Source organism: Pelobates fuscus, chromosome 1, assembly GCF_036172605.1.
Source record: "Pelobates fuscus isolate aPelFus1 chromosome 1, aPelFus1.pri, whole genome shotgun sequence".
NCBI classification, from domain to species: domain Eukaryota; kingdom Metazoa; phylum Chordata; class Amphibia; order Anura; family Pelobatidae; genus Pelobates; species Pelobates fuscus.
Genome location: NC_086317.1, coordinates 280,818,433 through 280,833,307, shown reverse-complemented (window position 1 = coordinate 280,833,307; position 14,875 = coordinate 280,818,433). Strand labels below are relative to the sequence as shown.

The 14,875-nt window shown below is 45.6% G+C and overlaps 1 protein-coding gene across 2 annotated transcripts in view; it reads right to left on the bottom strand.

Annotated features, from left to right (window-relative positions):
* The window catches only part of CAMKK1 (calcium/calmodulin dependent protein kinase kinase 1), a 454,400-nt gene that overhangs the window by 53,988 nt on the left and 385,537 nt on the right, over positions 1–14,875 (bottom strand). For both annotated transcript variants that reach the window (XM_063457438.1, XM_063457439.1), the window contains exons 12-13: positions 14,004–14,077; positions 11,653–11,740 (exon numbers count right to left, since the gene is read on the bottom strand). In XM_063457438.1, coding sequence (XP_063313508.1) covers positions 11,653–11,740; positions 14,004–14,077 — 162 coding nt within the window. The remainder of the gene's footprint in view (positions 1–11,652; positions 11,741–14,003; positions 14,078–14,875) is intronic.

Here is a 14,875-nt window from a genome sequence, read left to right as displayed (position 1 = left end):
CTCTGGTGGTATTATCTTTTTCCTCTCTTCCAGGGATGAATACCACCTGATCAGGGTGTAGCGGAGTAGAGGTATTATCCAAGGTACCTCCGCTGGTAGACAGGAAAGGTAATCCAAGACAAGTACAAGACAGGTAGCGTAGTTACAATCCCTTCCCTCCAAGAACTAGACGACACATAGCTTGGAGGTCAACTGACAATTTTTATTCACGGCTCCAGGAGTTAACTGCCAACTGTCAACTTTTAAATGTTCTGCAATGCAGTAATAGCAAGACGCCATAGACCTGCAATACATTACACACGCATACCCTTGGTTCTTAAAGTGGTACATACATACAGTTTTAAAGATGGCTGCTGCTGCCACACTGGGTCCACCAGTTCCGGGAGAAATCCCTGTATTCGTGTGGCCAGGACTTTGGTGAATAGCTTAAGATCTACGTTTAGGAGGGATATCAGCCTGTAGCTCGCACATAGCGTGGGGTCCTTCCCCCTTCCTTTGGGATAATCGTCACCATTGTTGCCAGGGAATCTCTGGGGAATGCGCCTCCTTCTCGTATCGAATTTAGGCTTTTAAGGAGCTGTGGTAGGAGTACATCCCTGTACTCTTTGAGGTATCTGGCCGGTAGCCCATTTGGGCCCGGGGCTTTATTCTGCTTAGTGGATTTCTGCGCCGCCTGCAATTCCATGATGGTTATGGGTGCCTCTAACTCCGCTGCCTCTGCTTCGCTCAGGGTCTTCGTGATATGTTGTTGCAGGTATGCCGTCCTACGTGCGGTTCTTAGTTGTTCTGTCCCCGGAGATTCCTGGCGTCTTAGGTTGTACATGTCCGCGTAGTATCTGTGGAATTCCGCCGTTATTTTGTCTGGTAGGTGGATGGCTGTGCCCTCTCTCATTTGAATTTTGGTGATATGGGTCAAACGCCTTTGTCTCTGTAATGCTCTGGCTAGGAGCCTCCCACATTTATTTGAATATTCGTAGAAGAAGCGCTTGGATTTACGGATTGTGCGTTGTAATTGTCGGGACAAGAGGTCTCTGAGGGCCTGCCTCGCTTCAAGGGTGGTCTTGGTTCTCCTCGAAGTATGTGGTGATAACGGTTCGGAGGTCTGCCACCATAGGTATATCTGTCAGTATGGATTCGTTCATCCTCCATTGGTATCCTTTGCGGCGGAACAACGGGGATTTTATGTAGACAGAGATGGGTGCGTGGTCCGACCATCCCGCCGTCTTTTTCTCCGCTGTTATGAGCAATGGCAGAAACTCTTGCGCCAGCATGATGTAGTCTAGTCTGCTATATCTTTGGTGAACTGTGGAGAAGGAGTAGTCACGGTCTGTGGGGTGTAGCACCCGCCAGCTGTCCATGAGGCCGCCTTACTGTCAGGGTACCTGTGGTCTCTACCTCCGAAAGAGGTAGAGACTTAGCTGTTCCTCCATCCAGACGGCCTGATGGCTCCCTTCCCCACGGTCTATCCGGTCATGCAAGGCCGGCCGCGAGGGAGTGACTGCCTTTTACAGCATCTAGGCAGGAAGTTGTCATCAGGAAACTCCTCCGGAACGACCTGTCACTCAATTGCTGCAGGACCAATCAGGACGCCTCGGAGGCGTGGTTACTGCTCTGAACAGGGTATTTAAAAGAGCTTCTTTCATTAGCTCATTGCCCTGTCGTGGTTCTAGCTTGTTCTAGTCACTCAGTGCTTGTGTATTCTATTATCCCTTTTGGTTTTGACCCGGCTTGTTTACCTTACTCTGCTTATCTCTGTTACCCTTGATTCGGCTTGTCTCTCGCTTACCTGTCTTCTGTTACCCTCGACCTCGGCTTGTCTTTGACCATTCTATACTGTACTACTTACGTTAGTCCGGCCACTCTAAGGTCCGGTATACGTATCTGGCTACTGTTTGTACTCTGCGTGTTGGATCCCTGTCCCGATCCTGAAATTACGACAGGGCCAATGGATCCTGCAAGTACAAACAGTCAGCTGGCTTCCCCTAATCCTAGGTTTGAAGACATGGATCACAGAATGGATCAGATGGCGCTTGCGCTACAGGCTCTATTATCTCGTGCCAATAACCCACCAGAGGAGATACGTAATACCCCTGTTTCTCCTGTCGGTTCAGGTCTAGAGGTAGCCACAGTGGGTGCTTCTTCTCGCATTACCCCCCCAGTACGCTATGGTGGGGCTCCTGAGAAGTGTCGTGGTTTCTTAAACCAAATTAGTATCCACTTTGAATTGCAACCTCGCTCTTATCCTACAGATAGGGCAAAGGTAGGATTTATTATCACCCTACTTATTGAGAAAGCTCTGAGATGGGCTCCACGGTATCTTTGCTTCCTGAACCTATGCAGATAGGGTATACCCGCCTCTCTGAGGAGGAAAGACAGTACAGGAGAAGAGAGGGTTTGTGTATGTATTGTGGAGCTAAGGGTCATTTACTCTCGAACTGTTCTAACCGCCCGGGAAACGCTCGCACCTAGAGGACAAGCCTTGGGTGTTTCTATTTTGTCCTCTACTCCTAATTATAAAGATCACAGGCTTCTGCTACCAGTTTCCTTAACTTGCGGGAGGGAAGTAGTAAGGGCTTTGATAGATTCCGGTGCTGCTGAGAATTTTATCGACCAAGCCTTTGCTAGTAAAAACAATTTCCCATCCCAGTTAAGGGAGACGCCCTTGGCCGTTGAGGCCATAGATGGTAGACCACTACTAGACCCTGTTATCTTTCGTGAGACCATACCCATTGAGTTAAATGTTGGTATCCTACACGTGGAGAATTTATCTCTTCTGCTCATTTCGTCTCCTTCCGTTCCCATAGTTCTGGGGTACCCATGGTTGAAAGAACATAACCCTATTATCGATTGGGAGTTAGGGGAGATACTCTCGTGGGGCCAGGGCTGCCAGGATCGGTGTTTGTGCAAGGTTTCTCCATTAGCTAATATTAACATACAGGAGAATCCTACTCAGTCCACAGAGAGACAAATACCGGACCTTTACCTAGACTTAAGGGCAGTGTTTGACAAGAAGAATGCCGATTCTTTGCCACCACACAGGTCATTTGACTGTAAAATTAAGCTTCTACCCGGGACTATGCCTCCGAGGGGCCATGTATATCCTTTGTCTGTTCAGGAAAACTCGGTTCTAGAGGAGTATATTCAGGAGAATTTAGAAAAGGGATTTATCAGGAGGTCTTCTTCTCCGGCCGGGGCGGGGTTCTTTTTCATTAAGAAGAAGGATGGCACGCTGAGACCTTGTATCGATTACCGAGGCTTGAATAAAATAACTGTCAGAAATGCCTATCCTATCCCACTGATTACCGAGTTATTTGATCGTCTTAAGGGCTCCAAAATCTTCACCAAGTTAGATCTCAGAGGGGCTTACAATTTGGTGAGAATCCAGCAGGGTCACGAGTGGATGACGGCATTCAATACCCGGTATGGCCATTACGAATACACTGTTATGCCATTTGGACTATGCAATGCTCCTGCAGTATTTCAAGAGTTGATTAATGAGGTACTTAGGGAGTTTCAGCATGATTGTGTTATTGTTTACCTGGACGACATACTAATACACTCTAAGGAGATTGAGACTCACCATAGACAGGTCAGAAAGGTGTTACACAAACTTCTGCAACATGGTCTATACTGCAAATTGGAGAAGTGCAGTTTTGATCAGTCTCAGGTAGACTTTCTTGGGTACGTGATTTCTGGGGAAGGTTTTAAAATGGATCCTGGTAAACTCCAATCTATTTTAGACTGGCCTTTGCCCAAAGGACTCAAGGCTATCCAAAGGTTTATTGGTTTTTCCAACTACTATAGGCGCTTCATTAAGGGTTACTCCTCTATCATTGCGCCTATTACCAATATGACCAAACAAGGGGCTGATACTAAGTTCTGGTCTGAGGAAGCTCTTGGTGCTTTTAAGACTCTCAAGGAACTTTTTGCCTCAGCTCCCATTCTAGTTCATCCTGATACGACTCTGCCTTTCTTGCTCGAGGTCGATGCTTCTGAGACAGGAGTTGGGGCTGTTCTGTCTCAAAGGTTAGGGGTGGATAAACCATTACACCCTTGTGGTTTCTTCTCTAAAAAAATTTCTGGGCCTGAGAGCAGATATGACATCGGGGAGAGGGAACTGTTAGCGGTCATTAAGGCTTTAAAGGAGTGGAGACATTTACTGGAAGGGACACTACACCCTGTTACTATTCTAACGGATCATAAGAACTTGTCTTATATTGGGGAGGCGAAGCGCTTGTCCGCCAGGCAGGCTCGCTGGGCCTTGTTCCTCACTCACTTTAATTATGTCCTTACGTATAGACCTGGTTCTAAGAACTCTAAAGCCGATGCATTGTCTCGTCAATATGAACCATCCACTATAACTGAACCACTTCTGTCCTCCATAGTTCCTAAGGGGAATATCATCGCGAACACGAATCTCAGGATTCACTCTCCATTGATTTCTGAGATCATGAAGTTTCAGCATTTGGCACCCAAACAGACCCCTGGGGATCGACACTTCGTTCCTGCCGCTCTCCAACTGGAGGTGCTACGCTGTCTCCATAACAGCAAGGTGGCTGGGCATCCTGGCATCCGCAAGACTTATGCGCTGGTCTCTAAAGATTTTTGGTGGCCTGACTTACGCAAGGATATTAAAGAATTCATCGGGGCATGTGAAGTTTGTACCAAGACCAAGCTCCCCATTCGCTTCCATGCGGATTTCTGCACCCTTTAGAGGTTCCTGAAAAGCCTTGGTCCTGCCTGGCAATGGACTTCATTGTTGATTTGCCTATCTCTAAAAAGCAGACTGTCATCCTCACTGTGGTAGACAGATTTACTAAAATGGCTCACTTCATTCCCTTACCTAAACTCCCATCTTCGCCCGAATTAGCGAGATATTCGCCAGGGAGATTTTCCGTTTGCATCGGATACCTTCCCAGATTGTCTCTGACAGAGGCTCCCAATTTGTTTCCCGTTTTTGGAGATCATTCTGCTCCCAACTAGGCATCAAATTGAATTTCTCCTCGGCCTATCATCCTCAGTCCAATGGAGCTGCTGAACGCACTAACCAAAAAGTTGAACAATATTTACGTTGTTTCGTTTCAGAACACCAGGACGATTGGGTCGGTTTGATTCCTTGGGCGGAGTTTGCACATAACAATCTCATTTGTGATTCTACGCATTCTAGCCCTTTTTTCTTGAATTATGGCTTTCATCCTTCCATCCTTCCTTCGGAGTCTTCTTCTCAAGGGATACCGTCGGTGGATGTTCATGTTGCCAATTTAAGAAAGTTGTGGGATCAAACTCGACAAATCCTTCTGCACAATTAAAACGCTGGTTAAAAAACACGCTGACAAACGTAGAAGGGCAGCACCGGTGTTTGTTCCAGGCGATAGAGTATGGTTAAGTACTAGAAACATTCGGTTAAAAGTGCCGTCCATGAAGTTTGCTCCTCGATATATTGGACCTTACAGGGTACTGTCTTAAATCAACCCAGTTGCGTATCGTTTAGCGTTGCCTAATGCCTTACGCATTCCTAATTCATTTCATGTTTCCTTGCTAAAACCATTAATATGTAACAGGTTCTCCTCCACGATCGCCCCTCCCCGCTCAGTTCAGGTGGAGGGTCAGGAGGAGTATGAGGTCAATTCCATCGTTGATACTCGAATCTCCCGGGGGAAACTGCAATATCTGGTCGATTGGAAGGGTTATGGTCCTGAGGAGAGAAGTTGGGTACCTCAGGAGGAGGTGCATTCTCCCCGTCTCCGCAGGGCGTTTCACTCTCGATTTCCTTCTCGCCCTGGTGTATTCCGCCCGGTGGGCGTATCTGAGAGGGGGGGTACTGTCAGGGTACCTGTGGTCTCTACCTCCGAAAGAGGTAGAGACTTAGCTGTTCCTCCATCCAGACGGCCTGATGGCTCCCTTCCCCACGGTCTATCCGGTCATGCAAGGCCGGCCGCGAGGGAGTGACTGCCTTTTACAGCATCTAGGCAGGAAGTTCCGGAACGACCTGTCACTCAATTGCTGCAGGACCAATCAGGACGCCTCGGAGGCGTGGTTACTGCTCTGAACAGGGTATTTAACAGAGCTTCTTTCATTAGCTCATTGCCCTGTCGTGGTTCTAGCTTGTTCTAGTCACTCAGTGCTTGTGTATTCTATTATCCCTTTTGGTTTTGACCCGGCTTGTTTACCTTACTCTGCTTATCTCTGTTACCCTTGATTCGGCTTGTCTCTCGCTTACCTGTCTTCTGTTACCCTCGACCTCGGCTTGTCTTTGACCATTCTATACTGTACTACTTACGTTAGTCCGGCCACTCTAAGGTCCGGTATACGTATCTGGCTACTGTTTGTACTCTGCGTGTTGGATCCCTGTCCCGATCCTGACACTTACGCAATGACTCCCTCGCTTCTCTCAGGTTCTGGTGGGGAATCGAGCTGGTCCCCCGGGAAGTGTCTAGCCGTGGTTCAAGGGCCATGTTCAAGTCCTTCGCCACCACGAGTACGCCCTCTCTAAATTGTTCCAGTCTGTCCAGGGTGCTCCATAAGAAGCGATGTTGTCGGGTGTTGGGGGCGTATATGCTTGCAAAGGTGTATTTCGTGTCTGCGATAGTACCTTTGATGAACAAGTAGCGCCCCATAGGGTCTCCACATGTGTCTCTGCATTGGAACAGGATCGTCTTCACGAACAGGATTGCGACTCCCGCTTTCTTTTCTGTTTCATGATTCGCGAAGTATCCAATGGGGTATCTCGAATCCCAGAGTGTAGGTCCTGTCGTCCCCTTGAAGTGCGTCTCCTGTAGCATCGCGATTGACACCCTAGATGCCCACAGGGATCGTAGGATGTGCGACCTTCTTTCGGGTGCGTTCAGGCCTCGCACATTATGCGACCAGACGTGCAGCGGTGCCAGTCTGAACCACGCAGCCGCGGGGCCACCGACCTGCCCAGGGCCCCCGGGTGAAAGGGAGGTCTGGCGGCGGTGGCATCTTCGTGTGTCTTTCTGTGTGTTCAAGTTTATGTCGTGTCCCCTGCTTGGGGTCCCACTCAAGGTGGTGCCGAGCAGTACTCGTCTCTCCCCGGTTCGGGAGGTTGCAGTAACTTGGTGCCTGTGATCTGGCGGAGTGTGACGTCCCCGTGTGGGGGCAGTCTCTTCCGCCCACACCAGGGCCAGGTAGGCACCTGTCACTTGGGGAACGCGCTGTCACACACGGAGCAGTGTCTGTGCCTCTTTTCGCTTCGCTAGTTTAGCTCTAAGCTATGGATTGTGTAACTAACTTTGTTATAACTTAACAAGTGTAGTAGGAAAGTGTATCTCTCTTAAGCCTGTGTCCGCCTCCCCGGCCGGGTGGCCTATGTTGCACTAAGTTGTGATGGTCGTCAGTAGCCATTGGGCGTCTGGGCGCACTTTGGCGTTATCTGGTGAGTGTGGTTACCGGGGCCGTACCTTGGGTTCTGAGTCCTTTGGGGCCTGCATGTGGGGCGTCCATTTGTGTGTCTATGGCAGTATGGTAGGGGGTCGGTCCCTTATGTTAATCTTCGTCTGGTTGCAACGTTATCTGGGGGTTTCCTATAAGCCTCCCGTGTTGTGGGTAAAATCATGCGTCTGTGTGCTCAGATGAATGCGGGTGTCTGGGTCATAGTGCTTTATTGTGGGTGGTACTTGGGTGGTTGGTCCGGGTCTCTGGGGGTCTAGTGCACCTCTACCCTCTCTCTACTCTTCGGCTATTATATCCGGACCTGTGTCTCCCCATTATCTCTCCCTCCCATCCCCCCCACTGTCTCGCTTCTCCCTTCGGGGTTTACGTGTTTAGCTGAGTGCCCTCCTTGGCGGGTATTTCATTCTCATCCTTGTCTGTACCTCTCCCCCCATCCCCCCCGTGTTGCTACGCATCTCCATATCCTGTGTATGTGTGTGTGGGATGTGTGACCTCGCCTAATATATCAAACCTTGTTAGAGCAAAGTTCTTCAAGTCCCGGGCTTCATATCCTGTATCCCCCCTTCTACCTCTCTCCTCTGCACCCCCTTAGTCCGTGGACCCATGTCCATGCATAGCTCTCTGTTGTCAAGCAATTACTCAGAACCGTGGTATTCCCCCCCTCTGAGTTGTTTTCAAGAAGTTCCAAACTGGTGGTCCCCCCTACCCGGCACCCTCCGTGCCCTGATAGGCCGTTGTGTCCCACAGTTCCCTTCTGTTGTCTGTGATCTGGTGCCCTCTAAGTGTCCCCAGGGCCCCCCCTCCCAAACTCATCCGATCCCCGACTCATTTCCCCAGTCCCACTGTTTGCTCCTTGTACAGTCCACTCACCAGCCGCCTGTGCTTTGCCTCTCGCCACTGGCTTCTTACTCCTACGCTCCTGCTAGGCTGCCCCAGCGGCGCTGCTGTGGTGGGCTCCTGCCATGTTGTGTTCCTGTTGCGTGTAGAGGGACCAGCGGCCAGTGCCTCCTCCGTTATCCAGTTTCGAACTCTAATCGATGGTAGGTACAGTGCTCTGAGGAAGCCCGGTATATGTTCTCCAGCCAGCATGCCGTTACCCATGTAGAGCCTTTCTTAGCTTGGAGGCTAAAGGGGAATCCCAGTGATACATTATCTTTTTGTTTCGGAGCGCACTCGTGACAGGGCGCAGTGCTCTCCTGGCATCAAGGGTCAGTGGAGACAGGTCCATTGTACCCAGTCCCCAGTCCCACTGTTTGCTTCACGAAATCTGATCACCTGGCTCTCCCTGGCCTTTAGTTCCCCATCTTGCAGGCAGCAGATAGCATCCTTTGGGCTACCGTCCTGACTGGGTGGACCCAGGGCTCTGTGCGCTCGTATGAAGCGAATCCCCCCGGGTGCATCCGTCCCCAATACCTGCTTGAACAGTTCCTCCAGGGTGGCAGCAAGCGGGACTGCAGCCGAATCGGGTAGGCCTCTCACCCTGATGTTATTCCTTCTGCTGCGGTTCTCCAAGTCCTCAACTTGCCGTCTGAGGGTCAGCAGTAGGGTACCTTGGCGAGTGATCGCTGTCTCTGTGGTGTGGTGCTGCTGTCTCCATCTCATCTACTCTCTCCTCCAACGCAGTCAGGTCTGTGCGCAGGCCTGTCAGCTCTTCACGGAGGGCTGTGCGTATTTCCTGGGCAAGCTTGCCAGTGTCATCCTTTGTCAGCATCCTAGATTAAATCTGGGCTAGTTATGCCCTTATCAGGACCAGCTCATTTGGGTGGTCTCCCTCAGTCTGGCGTGCCTCTGCTCTTTCGCGGTCTTGGATGTCAGCCGCGTGTCTTGCGGCTCCGGTTGTGAGGCAATGTACTCGTCCATCGGGCCCGTGCAGCGTCAGGGGGATTCCGCCGCCGAGGTCCCGGGCACCGACTGCTTCCTGTTGCGGACCATGTCAGGTTCGTAGTGAGCTAATTTAAATGCTTTTTAACGGGCGGGGACGCGGAGCTCAGCGCCTAAGTGTCCTGCTCCATGTTCATCCAGGCCATGCCCCCCTCCCTCAAGGTCTTAATAAAAGTCCTGATACAAGGACTGAAAGGTTGACTTATATGATTGGACAAAAAGTATACTGAGACTGATTATGAAATCCTCTCGAGTGCAGTTCTTCTGGCGATTTATAGTTTGTTTATAATTTGCACAGAGGCAAGGAATAAGACAGGATGATCTCTTGTCTGCAGCCTATGCATGTCCACCCCTTCTTCTCCAGTCCAGACTTTCTGTGGCAGTCCAATCACAGTGAAAGGGCTTTAGGCGTTTAGAGCATTCCTTTAAAGCATACGTTTTCAGTTCATAAATATCCATGTGCATGATACTTTTGGGCCAACAAGAGGCACAAAATGAGCAAGAAGCCATCAGGATAAGATGGAAAAAAAAACTGCACTGCTGGGTTGCAAAACAGTAGTGGGCTCTGATCGTGTATTCTCTGGATATTTAGCATAATGCTAAGCAGTGGTTTGTGAGGAGCTTTCTTCTCTGCAGGGGATCCAGAATGAACACTTGGAAGATTTGTCTTAAATGTGTTCTCTATGCCCATTACCAAACACATGCTATCTATGTATTTGTAAACACTTCTCAGTCCCAATAAAAATAAAAAATAAAGGTTTATTACATCTTACATGACTTGTATTTTGTCATGAAGCAGTTTACCTAGCAGAAAAATAAAAACGGTTTCCCAATAAAGGGACACTTGTTACCAGACTTGTGCAAGGCATGAAACATTTGGTGTTTTAGGGGGTCCAGGATTTGTGCGTTTTGGTTTGGACAAATTTTGCTGATGAAAATGTTTCGACAAACTAAAAAGACGTGAAGATTGGCCAATCAATGTACCACAAAAAAAGTAGATTTGTATATATTATGCATTTGTGAGTAATCTGGCTGCCAGATGAGGAGGAACAAAAACAAAAACAAAAAAGTCTACAGATGATTATATATTTATAAAAAAAATGTATACTGCTCGTTATTTTCCCCCTTCATTGCTAATTTCTCACTTGATCTGTGAATAAACCAAACTTCAGTGGCTGTCCCATAACCATCCTTTTTCTCCCAAACATTATTTATTTATTTTTTAAATATGGATGGAATTACAAATCAAACTGTTTGTTCATTGTTTGTTTTCCTTGCTTTGTGATTCCTCCATATGCCACTTTAGCAAATTCAGATAAATGATTCAGGAGAAACTGAATGCACAAATCTACTAGTTATTAAATTGAGAGTTCTCCTGGGGTACGTGATAGGGTGACGCTTCATGAGACTCTAAACACTGTAAACTCATCTCTGACTTCAACACAATGCATTTTATGTTGCTTTTTATGTAATTACTGGACTATATATTCATTGTTGGGGATTTCTTTATGTACACATATGCGACATGTATTTCTATGTGCTGAAAATGCTTAGAACAGCACTCAGTTTATCGTTATTCCTCCATTCTGGGCACTACTATTTTAATAAATTACTATTGAACACACAAGTCTACTAGTTACCATAACGCTTCAGCTATGAGAAATATATATTTAACAAAAAGAGCATCCCCTTCCTGTTCTAGGAGAGTTGAAAAACTTGTATTTCTCAAAACTATTTTGAGAATGTTCTTCCATTTTAAGTGTGACTTTTAGGCTTGGCCTACATACTCTAAACATATAATTAATTTTTTAATACATCATATACATAACATATAGAATGATCTAGGGGTGATCTAGATTATTGGGAAACTCCTCAAATAGTAAAATAAATCAGCTGTACTCACCTTTAGTCTCCTGGTGCTCTGTTCTCTCTGCGAGCACAGCTCCTCCACTGGCTGATATTCTTACAGATGATCTGAGCCAATGCTTCCCTTAAGGAGGGCTAGTGTGCAAGGTATTGGTCACACTGTGCCAATCAGCATCCCCTCATAGAGATACATCTCTATTGGGAGTGTTTACTGTATTCATAAAGAATGTGAAGCTAATGAATGAAAGTCCTGCAAAGATTGTCCCAAAAAGGGCCGCCTGTGGCTGTCTGAATGACAGCCACTAAAGGTGGCCTTAGGGACAAATGAAACAACCTTTTTGTTTTTTTCCAGAAAAGTCAGTGTTTTACCATACTCAAACTACAGGGACAGTCTCTCTGCAACAGAACCACTACAGACGTAGTAGTTCTGAGGTTGAGTGTCCATTTAATGATCCCTAATAATGTTGAGGTCACAAGCATAATTGCATTTACCTTTATCTCTGGAACAGTAATTCTTGTTTCAGGCTTTTTATCCAACATTTTCACTATCAATTCTTTTAGTTCATCACTTATGGCAGGCCTAAAAGGAAAAAAATAGAATACTTTTATTCCCAAAAAATTTTAAAAATATGTTTTTCATTATGTTAAAAGAAACAGAACAGTGTCACAAACAGACATACATTCCTGATACAATGGTAGGTGCAAGCATTTTTTAAAGCATAATTTTAAGCATTTTGTCCAGAGTTTGTAATTGTTCACCAAATACCCATTTTGTTTCCTAGGAAACCTATTTCAAAATGTAGAAAATCTAAAACCATTAAACACAAAAGGAACTGAGCATTACCTAAATCAGAATTTAACAAGGGAGGAGAGTTTGCAAAGCAATTCATTGTCCATCCATCTGCAAAAGGTTTGAAAGATATATATTGTCCAATTCCTATATATTCTAGAAACCACTGATTTAGAATGACTTTTTTTTTTTATAAATAATCAGAATGTTCTTTTTTAGTTTAACATTGGAATTGGATTTCCTGGGTAACTAAAGAAGAGGTTTAAAGGGTTACTCCAAGCACCATGACCACTTCATTGTTTTGAAGGGACCAAATTGCAAGGAGCCTGCAAGTGCAAAATCACAGTATGAAACACTGTAGTCTTCCTATTGTAAAGACAGTCTTTTCTGAGAAAGTGTCATAGGAGCTGTACCCAAACACGCAGGAAAGAGGAAACACACAAAAGGTGGATCCAAGGTATTACCGAGCCTTAGAGAGGCAGGACTTAACATATTAATATAGCTAGAATCAAGGTCAAGGATACAGAAAAGAAACCAGTCAAGACAAAGCCTGGTCAGGATACCAGAAAATACAAGTCAATATAAGAAGCAGAGGTCAGGATACCAGAAATCACAAGGTCAATACAAAGCTGGGTCAGGATACCAGAAATCACAAGGTCAATACGAAGCTGGGTCAGGATACCAGAAATCACAAGGTCAATACGAAGCTGGGTCAGGATACCAGAAATCACAAGGTCAATACAAAAGCTGGGTCAGGATACCAGAAATCACAAGGTCAATACAAAGCTGGGTCAGGATACCAGAAATCACAAGGTCAATACGAAGCTGGGTCAGGATAGCAGAAATCACAAGGTCAATACAAAGCTGGGTCAGGATACCAGAAATCACAAGGTCAATACGAAGCTGGGTCAGGATAGCAGAAATCACAAGGTCAATACAAAGCTGGGTCAGGATACCAGAAATCACAAGGTCAATACGAAGCTGGGTCAGGATACCAGAAATCACAAGGTCAATATGAATCTGGGTCAGGATACCAGAAATCACAAGGTCAATACGAAGCTGGGTCAGGATAGCAGAAATCACAAGGTCAAATACGAAGCCAAGGAGAAACACAGAAAATCACTAGGAGCACAAAGCGAGGATCTATTCAGAAACCACAATTGGGCAAAGAATATGGGCCAAAGCAAGCCTTAAATAGGCTTACCTGTATACGGATTGGTCCACTTCATCATTGCGACTCAAAATAGATTAGGATGACGCGACCACTTTAAGAACAAGCGTGAGGTCATGCCTACACTCTATATAAGGAAGTCTTGCCACGTGGATTGGCTGGACCGCGCTGCAGAAGGAGGGCTGTGCGGCTCGAGGGAGGCGAGTACCCTTCCCTATGCCATTATGGGAGGTAAGTACATGCCACAGAAAGTCAGCGTTTACATTGCTCACTCAGACAGCCACCAGAAGGGTTTCCTTCCTGCTGTGGTCCCGCAATGTTTGCAAGTTTCCATGCTCTGCAAAGAGACACTGAATGCTCCCTATAGAGATGCATTGATTCAATATATCGCTGTAGATGTTGATTGACACAGCATAGGAAACATTCACATTATATGAGTGACAGATGATTGGTTGGGCTTTAGTTGATGGAAGAGTCCAGATTTTGTCAACTTGTTTTTTTCTCTTCTCCAAACCCTTTTAAACAACTCAGACTCAATGTGCTACAAGAGAGAGGGCTTGGTGTTACAGAGACAATTTGGTTGCTTTGCAGGCAGTAACTTATTTTTTTAAAACCATTAAGATGTAGCACTATCATGTACATTTCTCTCTGCTACAACACTGGTGTACAGTTCACTGCCACACAAACAGTAGTTCTCATAATATAGTGCTTTTAACATTTTCACAATTTGGGTGCAAAAAAAGTTAAGCAAACAGATATTAATTAATTAGGCTCACAAGAGTATATAAAGAAAAAAATAACTGTCCTTGTGTATTGGTTAACCATATGAATAGCAAATCCAAATATCACTAAATGTCTCTTTTTGGTTCTAAGATTACTTACTGTTCTGGGAACTCCACTGGTTTGTATTTTATTATGTTATGGAGAACCAGTATGTACTCATCCATGAAAGGGCACTAAAAGAGAGAATAATAAAGTCACAAAGTATGTATATATAATGTTATAAAAACAAAGCAAGCCATTTGCCATTAGTGATACATCTTTTTGTCCAACTTAATATTTTATGAAAGATGCCCCATGTGGAGCTGAGAGCCTGTAAAACACATTCGTCCATACTTTAATATACAGATTCAAATATTAGGCTATTTGTTTTGAATTGCCAGTTATTGTATAGTTCAGTGGTATTGGTTGTGTTTACATTTATTTAACATTATAGGGAACATACACGGAGATATGGACCGTCTTGAGATAAATCATTAATGTCCCAATCTAATGGGTAATGTAAGAGCAGGATAGTTCAGAAAATGTGATATTTCTTTCAAGGATAGTATATTTTGCTCATCGGTTTTCAATCTACGTTTCTACTGACAAAGAGAACAATTTAATCATAGAATTTATTTTTCAGTGCATCATATACATAACATATTTTTGTCACTATCATGTCCCTAATGCTCCAGTGTACTGTAAATGTATCCAATGTGGATAATGTGCATAATTTATGGTTTATAAACATTTCTGTCACTAGGGGGTGCTGTAATATTTACGTTTAGAGGTCTTGTCTCAATACAGAGATCTTGAATAACTTGCCCCCTTCTCCTACATGAATCAGTACATATTAAGTTTAAAATTACACATACGTCTGTAAAATGATAGTACACACCTATGCATGGCTAGGGGCATGTAGGCCAAAATGTTGCATACATATATGCTGTATTCTGTGTGCACCAATAAACTTTACTATATTTCACCTGCGT